We start from the raw sequence: 10,828 nt of genomic DNA, 5'->3' as shown, positions 1-10,828 counted from the left end.
ACTTTATGATAAATGTTTTTATTTTGGCGGGAAAACGCTCGAAGAAGTAATATATAACAATTATCGTGTTTTTCGAGCGTATTTTGAGGATTTAGCTATTGGGCTTTAGATATTAGGGTTTAGATATTAGGGTTTATAGGGTTTAGATATTAGGGTTTAGAAATTTAGGGTTTAAGGTTTAGATTTAGGGTTTAGATTTAGGATTTAGATTGAGTTTTTAACACGAACGGTTTAGAGTTTAGGGTTTAGGGTTTAGGGTTTTGGGTTTGGTGTTTTGGGTTTATGGAATAAACCCAAAACACCAAACCCAAAACCCTAAACCCTAAACTCTAAATCGGGCTAAATTTTACTTCACAAAACTTGAAGAAAAAAAACGTTCATATTCTTCACGAACAATATTATCTTGAATGTTATTTTTGTCGATCGTTTTCCCGCCTAAATAATAACATTCATCACGAAGTGTCTCTTCTAAATGTTCATATTTTCGTGTGATCTTGATGCCGGAAAAAAAAATTCAAAAAAAATGAAAAAATTTTTTTTTTGCTTCCCCCCGATTGTTACTTCCCCATTGATCCTGCCATATATATATATATATATATATATATATATATATATATATATATATATATATATATATATATATATATATATATATATATATATATATATATATATATATATATATATACTTGATACATGTTTTAGATCCTAATTGTAGTCAAAATCTCAATTATATACCCGAAAAAATAAATATTTTTTTCTCATCATTTGCTCTAGTCTCTAGATATAAAATAGAATAAAGCCGTATTTCATTTGGAATTCCTTTGCTTGTGTACCACTAGTCATATATCATTAATCATTCATTTATAAATTTTTTAGCTGGAGGTTTTCATAGAAGTAATCTCTCTACCTTGAAATAGGGAGGAGATGACTTTCTCTTCTTGGGTGAAAAATTGTTTCTTGACTCGTGGTTAGAGAAACGACTTTTCTTCTATTTTAGGGTAGAGGAAGGATTGTCTACATCTCACCTCCAACATACCTCGCATGTGTGAGATTGAATATTATTGTTATTGTTGAACTTTTTTATAAGCTCTACTATTTTTATTGTTACCAACCAAATCTTAAAAATCACAAGCTTTTAAAAACCACAAACTCTAATTTTTTAAGCTTCAATAAACTTTTAAAAGGTATTCCAAACACACCCTGGGTTAGAAACTCATATTCCTTATTATAGTATTATAATAGTAGGCAAGATTATAGTAACGCATATAATTTCAAATAATTATTAATTCAAATCAAATCATCCTTTTAATAAACTCACTTTTGATGTGAAATCCACTACTATCATGAAATCCAATTCAGCTTCCATGAATTGGGGAGCTGTAGCATTCCTCCTCGACATCAATAAATTCCATTCAACCCCAAGAAAAGTATCCATCTTGTCTACTTACTTGAAAAAATGGGACTTATTACATGGATACCATTTTAGTTCCATTAAGTTTCTTCATCACATTCGGTTACCATGCTTATCTTTGGTACCATTTCAAGATCAAACCTTCTGCTACCACAATTGGCATTGAATCGATCAAGCGCAAACATTGGCTAAAAGACATGAGAAAGGTAAATAAACCGTCTATGCTTTGTGTTAATTAGTTATTTGCTAGTTATATTATAATTGAACAAAGATTACATGTATATGTCTATACATATTAGATTACACGGGCTTAGCCCAACAATGGGCCAATATCAAGTTAATTAGGTACTTGGTTACTGAATAAAGATAGCATACATGTCTATATATATTAGAGGGCCCTATATTAGATTACATGAATTCAGCCCAACCTGGAGTTTTCACATAAGAAGGAAAGAAAAAGAATAAGGACGATGGCTTCTACAAGTTATAAGCTCATGTGTAGAACTCACTTCAAAAAATTATAATTCAAAGGTAGGCCCTTACAAGTCATAAGTCTTAAACTCACTCTCAAAAGTAAATTTGGAAGAGGAGAGGACACTAAAATTTATAATCACCGACTATATTTATATGGGAAATTGATCAAAATACATTTTTTTTTGGTCTTCAAACAAAATACACTTTTTAAAAAAAAATTGTCTTTTTACACCATTCGGTAGACGAGATTTCCGTCTACCACCTTTATCTGTCGTCTACTACCATTTTTACAAAGTAGTCGACGGTGAGATAAAGGTGGTAGACGAATTCCCGTCTACTGGCAGGGTTAGTAGACAGCGAGAACAAAGCAGTAGACAGACATTTACAAAGTAGTCGACCGTCTACTGTCTTGTTGTTGCTGTCTACTGCCTTGTTGTTGCTGTCTACTGTCTTGTTAGTGTCTACAAGGCAGTAGACAGCAACAACAAGGCAGTAGACAGCAACAACAAGGCAGTAGACGGTCGACTACTTTGTAAATTCTGTCTACCACCTTTATCTCACCGTCGACTACTTTGTAAAAATGGTAGTAGACGACAGATAAAGGTGGTAGACGGGAATCCCGTCTACCGAATGGTGTAAAAAGACAATTTTTTTTTAAAAAGTGTATTTTGTTTGAAGTCTTAAAAAAATGTATTTTGAACAATTTCCCTATTTATATTTCACCGATGTGGATCATATAAATGCAATTAGGGAGCGGGAAATTGTTCAAAATACATTTTTTTTAAGACTTCAAACAAAATACATTTTTTTAAAAAAAATTGTCTTTTTACACCATCCCGTCTACCACCTTTATCTGTCGTCTACTACCATTTTTACAAAGTAGTCGACGGTGAGATAAAGGTGTTAAACAGAATTTACAAAGTAGTCGACCGTCTACTGCCTTGTTGTTGCTGTCTACTGCCTTGTTGTTGTTGTCTACTGCCTTGTAGACACTAACAAGGCAGTAGACAGCAACAACAAGGCAGTAGACAGCAACAACAAGGCAGTAGACGGTCGACTACTTTGTAAATGTCTGTTTACTGCTTTGTTATCGCTGTCTACTAACCATGCCAGTAGACGGGAATTCGTCTACCACCTTTATCTCACCGTCGACTACTTTGTAAAAATGGTAGTAGACGACAGATAAAGGTGGTAGACGGAAATCTTGTCTACCGAATGGTGTAAAAAGACAATTTTTTAAAAAAAAAAAGTGTATTTTGTTTGAAGCCTTAAAAAAAATGTATTTTGATCAATTTCCCATGCAATTAATGTGAAGCATTACATATAAGGGAAATTGATCAAAATACACTTTTTTTAAGGCTTCAAACAAAATACACTTTTTTAAAAAAAATTGTCTTTTTACACCATTCGATAGACGGGATTTCCGTCTACCACTTTTACCTGTCGTCTACTACCATTTTTACAAAGTAGTCGACGGTGAGATGAAGGTGGTAGACGAATTTCCGTCTACTGGCAGGGTTAGTAGACAGCGAGAACAAAGCAGTAGACAGACATTTACAAAGTAGTCGACTGTCTACTGCTTTGTTGTTACTGTCTACTGCCTTGTTGTTGCTGTCTACTGCCTTGTTAGTGTCTACAAGGCAGTAGACAGCAACAACAAGGCAATAGACGGCCGACTACTTTGTAAAGTCTGTCTACCACCTTTATCTCACCGTCGACTACTTTGTAAAAATGATAGTAGACGACAGATAAAGGTGGTAGACGGAAATCCCGTCTACCGAATGGTGTAAAAAGACAATTTTTTTTTAAAAAGTGTATTTTGTTTGAAGCCTTAAAAAAAGTGTATTTTGAACCATTTTCCTACATATAAAGTGTATTACATGGACTTGGCCCAACTGGCCTATATAAAGATTATGATGTTCATGTTAACAATTTTTAGACTTTTTTTTTTTACTTTTGTAAGCAGGGAGATGATAAGCAAGGTACTTTAGCAGTGCAAAGTCTACGAAACACGTTGATGAGTTCTATACTCGTTGCTGTGGTTACATCAATCTTGACACTTGCATTAGCCGCTTTAATAAATAACACATACAGCGTTAAAGATCTCTTTACTAGTTCGTTTTTCGGTCTCCACGCAACTAAAATCCTTTTTCTAAAATACGGGTCTGCGTTCCTCTTCTTGTTAACTAGCTTTCTTTGTAGCTCTATGGCGGTTGCAACTTTGATCGATACAAATTACTTGATTTACGCATTAGGGGCTGAACCTGAGGCTGAAGGGATTGCATCACCTTCACCTGCAACATCTCGTAAATACACTAGGGATATTTTAGAACGAGGGTTTATTTTAGCCATTTTTGGGAATAGAATGCTTTGTATCACGTTCCCGGTTTTGTTTTGGTTGTTTAGCCCGGTGGTTTTTGCGTTTGCTTCTGTGGTATTAGTTTTGGGACTATATGTACTTGATTTTGTTAACGTTGCTACCATTTATTAAGAATCTTAAATATGGTAACTAGTGAATTTTGTATGAATCAGGACTTTGTTATCATTAGTTTCTACTGAAAATGTTTTGTGTCATAAAACAGTTAGTGTTATACTTGGGGTTGGTAACTATACATTCTAGGTCCTGTTTGATAAGAAGCAGTTAAATTGTTTTAGACTAGTGGCGCCTCATATAAAAACTAAAGTTGCATCTTTTAATTACTGAACAAATTGCTATAGCTACTTCGAAAATAATGCATTTTGATCAATATCCGTGTTTTAATTTATCTTCTACGTGAAAAATACATACATAGAAGGATAAACTTTTCAATTCTTTTTAACATTAAAAACAGCGGCGCAGTCATGAATCTCTAACACCTGATGCAAAATAAAATAATCCAAAATTTTTTACTTTTGAACCGAGTGCAAAATAAAATGATTCGCATTTTTAAGCTTCAAATTTTCTAGTCCACTAGGAGCACCTGTCACCACCTGTCTAAAGTTAGTTCCGTCCATAATTGACAAAATTTCATTCCTCGTCCCTGAACTTTACATCAAATTTGACTCCATGTCCTTTTCCTTTTTTTTTTGTGCATTCCTCGTCCCTAATGTATCAAAAATCTACATCCCTCGTCATCCCGTCTACTTTCTGTCTATTTTTCCGTTAAATGAAGTCATGTGTTAAGCATGTGAGGGTAGTTTCGTCATTTTACATATTTCTTTTGACTTTTCCTCAAATCTACACAAATTCAAACCCCTATTTCCTCTTTTTATTATTTTATTATTGTAATTATATACTTCAAAATAAACCCAAATTTCAGATCTACTTTCATGAATTTTTGTTGAAAATTTAGTGTAATTGAGGGATTTAATCTACACTTGTAAATGGGTTATGAGGTACGGAGTGTACACCCATTAAGTGATAGATTACCCGAACCTGAAAGTGGTTTTCCATTATCACAAATTTGAGTGATTACGGAAGTATTATTCCTGCACTAGGTGAAACATCTCCATCGTAGAAATAAAACAAACAACTTTATGAAAAGGATTTAATCGATTTCCTTGATTTGGTTGTTGGAAATAAAACAAACAACTTTATGAAAAGGATTTAATTGATTTCCTTGATTTGGTTGTTGGAAATAAAACAAAAAACTTTATGAAAAGGATTTGTTTTAGATTTGAAAAGGAAATTAGTTAGTAAAACATCTTGGGTGCCTATAAATAAGGACTATCATTCATGAGAAAAAATAGATACAAAAACACCTTAATACTTTTATGCAAAAGAGTTCTTGTTTACTGCCAATAACAAGAACTAATCTCCGTCTTATCCCAAAGTGATATTCGTGTAACCCATGCAATAATGGTCGAATAATTACTTTCGAAAAGTGATACCACGATTTAGTGATTTATCTGGTTATCGATTATTTTACCCTACACGAAACTTCAATAAAACCTCCAACAATCGAAAGTAATTATTTGTTATAATCGATGGCAGCTACGATGAAACACATGACGGCGAATTTCTCTAAACTTGATAAGTTTGAGGGAATTGATTTTAGGAGATGGCAAAAGAAGGTGCACTTCTTTCTGAGCAGCATGAGTGTGGTGTACGTACTCAGCACACCAATTCCTGAAGATCATGGTGATGATGCCACTATTGAACAAATTCGGAAAAGGTTCAAGTGGGAGAACGATGACTACATCGCTAGAGGTTTAATCCTCAATGGTATGGCTGATTCCCTTTTTGATATTTACCTAAATGTTGAATCTGCTAAAGAACTATGAGACTGTTTAGAAACCAAGTATATGTCTGAGGATGCTTCTAGTAAAAAGTTCCTTGTGAGTAATTTTAATAATTACAAGATGGTCGATTCTAGACCGGTCTTGGAACAATACAATGAGCTCATTCGTATACTTGGTCAATTCACACAACATAAGATGAACATGGATGAGTCTATTCAAGTCTCAAGCATAATTGATAAACTACCTCCATCTTGGAAAGAATTTAAACATTCTTTGAAACATAAGAAGGAGGAGTTAACTCTTGTCGAGTTGGGTAGTCATCTGCGTATTGAGGAATCCCTCAGGTTGCAGGATAATGACAAGTCAAAGAGCAACGAAGTTGCTGGTACGTCTGTTGTCAATATGGTGGAACATAAAAAGTTCACTAGTAATAATGACAAAAAGGGAAAACGTAAACATCAAGGTAATAACAAAGTTGATCCTAATAAGAAGTCTAAATTGACTTGTTGGAAGTGTGGTAAATCTGGATACTTGAAGAGGGATTGCAAGGTTATTTTTGGCACTAACAATGCTAAGGGATCTAGCACAAATGGTTCGGGCAATGGTTCGAACAACCAAGCCCCGAAAGGTCAGAATATATTTAATAATTCAATTGAGAATTATTATGTTTCGTATATATCTGAGATTTGTTTTGTGCAGGATGATGATGTTGCATGGTGGGTTGACTCTGGAGCTACTATTCATGTATGTAAGGATAGATGTTGGTTCAAGACTTACGAGTCGGTGACTGATGGATCAATTCTTCATATGGGAAATGAGTCAACAGCCTCTATTCATGGACGTGGTCGTCTGGATTTAAGTTTTAGTTTTGGAAAGATTGTTTCTTTGTTTAATGTTTTGCATGTACCACAAATTAGGAAAAATTTGGTTTCAAGTAGTATGTTGAATAATTGTGGTTACAAGCAAGTTATTGAATCTGACAAGTTTGTTCTATCTAAAAATGGTTTATTTGTTGGATTTGGTTATTTGAGTAATGGAATGTTTAGACTAAACATTGAACATGTAAGTGTTGATATTGCTTGTATGTCTACTACTAGCATAAATAATTCTATTCTTAGGCATGCTAGACTAGGACATGTACACTTTAAAAGAATGCAAGATATGTCTAAAGATCGATTAATATCGGCCTTTGATATGAACAATAAAAAGTGTAAAATGTGTATGTTGACAAAGATCACTAAGAAACCTTTTCAAAATATACATCGTGATACTGAGATTTTGCAATTAATACATAGTGATTTATGTGATTTGCATGCAACTCCTACTTTAGGGAACAAGAAATATTTTGTGACTTTTATTGATGATGCTTCTAGGTTTTGCTATGTTTATTTGTTACATACTAAGAATGAAGCATTAGATAAATCTAAAATATTTAAAACTGAAGTAGAATTACAACAAAAGGCATTGATTAAAAGACTTAGAACGGATAGGGGAGGTGAATATATTGACCAATTGTATTTCCAATCCATTGGTATTATCCATGAGACCACAGCTCCTTATACTCCACAACAAAATGGTATATCTGAGAGGAAGAATATGGTCCTCAAAGAGATGGTTAATTCCATGTTATCCTATTCGGGTTTAAGTAAGGGATTTTGGGGAGAAGCTATATTAACATCTTGTTATTTGCTTAATAGAGTTCCTAACAAAAGGAACAAGATTACACCTTATGAACTTTGGAATAAAAGAAAACCTAACTTGAACTATCTTCGGGTATGGGGTTGTAGGGCTGTTGTAAGACTGCCTGATCCCAAGAAGAAAAGTTTGGGTGAAAGAGGTATAGATTGCATATTTATTGGATATGTTGAACATTCCAAGGCGTATAGGTTCTATGTTATAGAGTCTAATGAGTTTGTCTCAATTAATTCTGTGATTGAATCAAGGGATGCAATCTTTGATGAAAATCGATTTTCATCTATACCTAGACCAAAGGATATGATTCCAAGTAATAATGGAATCAATATGGATTGTAATGATGAAGTCTCTGAAAAGGCTGTTGATCAGTCACTTGAGATTCGAAAAAGCAAAAGAAAAGGGAAACCTAAATCATTTGGACCTGATTTTCAGTTATACTTAATTGAAGGTTCTAGGGATGATGTTTCTACCCAATATTCGTATTGTTTCAATGTTGATGATGATCCTAAAACATATGATGAAGCAATGAGGTCTTAGGATGTTGCATTCTGGAAAGAGGCAATTAATGATGAGATGGATTCTATCATGGGCAATAACACTTGGGTGTTAGCTGATCTACCTCCTGGTTGCAAACCTTTGGGTTGCAAATGGATCTTCAAAAAGAAGATGAAGGTAGATGGAACTATTGAAAAGTTCAAGGCAAGGTTAGTCATTCAAGGCTTTAGACAAAAATCTGGAATTGACTATTTTGATACTTATGCTCCCGTGGCACGTATCACTACCATTAGACTGTTGATTGCTTTGGCTACAATTCACAATCTGGTTATTCACCAGATGGATGTGAAGACAACATTCTTGAATGGTGAATTGGATGAGGAGGTTTATATGAACCAACCTCAAGGCTTTGTCATGCCAGGTAATGAAGGCAAGGTGTGCAAACTTGTGAAGACCTTATATGGTTTGAAACAAGCACCTAAGCAATGGCATCAGAAATTTGATGAAGTGGTTTTATCTAGTGGTTTTAAATTAAATCAAGCAGATAAATGTGTATATAGCAAATTTGATGATTCTGGTAAAGGAGTTATAATTTGTCTATATGTTGATGACATGTTAATCTTTGGGACTGACCAAAGTCAGGTTGTGATGTTAAAGCGAGGTGTATATAAAATAGCTTATATTTTTACAAGAAAATACTATTAAATACGATACATTTTTACACAAGATATTTATTTATTTAGAGAATGGATATACTTAAACCTTGCTACAACACTTATAGGCAGTGTACCTAATCGTAAAGTAGTGTAGTTTTTAGTAAGTCCGGTTCGTTCCACAGGGAAATCTTTAAACAAAGCTTAACGCTATATTAGTTTACTTTTATAGAAATACAAATATATATATAAGTAATATTATTATTATAAAGGGGGGTTTTTACCGTTTAATGACCGGTTTGTCGATTTTAAAACTTTAATCGCAGTTAAAACCTAATGTAAAATATTAAATAAATAAAAGACTTAATTTAAAGCGTAAAATAAATAACGATAATGAAATTGCAATAAATAAAAGTGCGATAAAATAAAAGTGCGATAATTAAAAAGTACGATAATTAAAAGTGCGATTAAATAACAATAAATAAAAGTGCGATAATTAGAAGTGCAATTAAATATAAAATAAAGGAAATTAAATATGAAATAAAAGAATTATGCTTATTTAAACTTCCGTAATCATGATGTTTGACGTGTTGATTTTAGTTTTATGCCCATGGGTTAATTGTCCTTTGTCCTGGATTATTTAATATGTCCGTCTGGTTTTTGTCCATAACAGTCCATCAGTCATAAATATAAAGTGCGAGTGTCCTAGTCAAATTATCCTTATACCCAAAGTTAAATATTCCAACTAATTGGGGACTTAAACTGTAACAAGATTTTAATACTTTGTTTAATAATTACACCAGGATGTCGACTGAGTGTAACCCAAGGTTTTAATATTTTGTTATCAATTATACCAAGTGTCCTTGTACATAATCTCACCCCTGTTTTAATTATTCTAGTGACTATTAATCCATTCCCGTGTCCGGTTAAATGAACGATTATTTGTACATATAAATACCCCGCCCATCGTGTCCGATCGAGTGTATATGGTAATTTATAGGGACGCCCAATTGTAAATCTTTATATTAACATTAACAAACTATCATTTAGTTAAACAAATATAAAGCCCATTAATAGTCCATAGTCTAATTTCCACAAGTGTCGTTCTTTTGTCCAAACCCCAATTATGGTACAAAGTCCAATTACCCAATTTTAGTAATTAGCCCAACATCATGATTACTTCGGATTAAATAAGCATAATAATTACTTAGCTACGAGACATTAATATAAAAAGGTTGAACATAACTTACAATGATTAAAAATAGCGTAGCGTTACACGGATAGAATTTCGACTTACACCCTTACAACATTCGCTAACATACCCTTATTATTAGAATTATAATTAAAATTAAAATATAAATTAAAAATATATATATATATATTTTACGTATGAATGAGGAGAAGAAGAAAAAGATGATTTTTTTACGATCAGAATGCGCGAGCTTTATAGGTAGTTTCTGAAATTGGGGTTCCGCGACTCGCGGCCTTTTTGGCCTTCAAACTCCGCGAGTCGCGGAGTTTACTTTTACAGCTCACACAAGCTTGGCTCTTTGTTTACCGACGGTTTTAAATATAAATATAATATATTAAATAATTATAAGAATTATTTAAATATTATATTATATTTATGTGCATAGTTGACTTGTAATTTTTAGTCCGTTGCGTCGAGCGTTGAGAGTTGACTCTGGTCCCAGTTCCGGATTTTCGAACGTCCTTGCGTACAATTTAATATCTTGTACTTTGCGTTTTGAATCTTGTACTCTTGTAATTTCGAGACGTTTCTTGTCAATAATTGGAACCTCTTTGATTGTCTTTTGTACTTTTTAGCTTTTTGGTCGTTTGCATCTTCAATTCGTCGAATCTGTCTTTTGTCTTC

The 10,828-nt window shown here is 33.3% G+C and overlaps 1 protein-coding gene across 1 annotated transcript; it reads left to right on the top strand.

The window, feature by feature from the left end:
- The first annotated feature begins 1,452 nt into the window (after positions 1-1,452).
- Positions 1,453-4,436, top strand: LOC139896450 (uncharacterized). The gene is made up of 2 exons (XM_071879094.1): positions 1,453-1,620; positions 3,855-4,436. The coding sequence occupies exons 1-2, from the start codon at positions 1,474-1,476 to the stop codon at positions 4,377-4,379; spliced, it is 672 nt and encodes a 223-aa protein (XP_071735195.1). The 5' UTR covers positions 1,453-1,473; the 3' UTR covers positions 4,380-4,436.
- Positions 4,437-10,828: the final 6,392 nt, after the last annotated feature.

The sequence above is a fragment of the Rutidosis leptorrhynchoides genome, chromosome 3 (assembly GCF_046630445.1).
Source record: "Rutidosis leptorrhynchoides isolate AG116_Rl617_1_P2 chromosome 3, CSIRO_AGI_Rlap_v1, whole genome shotgun sequence".
In the NCBI taxonomy this organism is placed as follows: domain Eukaryota; kingdom Viridiplantae; phylum Streptophyta; class Magnoliopsida; order Asterales; family Asteraceae; genus Rutidosis; species Rutidosis leptorrhynchoides.
The sequence above is the reverse complement of the archived record's forward strand: the minus strand, read 5'-3'. Positions and strand labels throughout refer to the sequence as shown.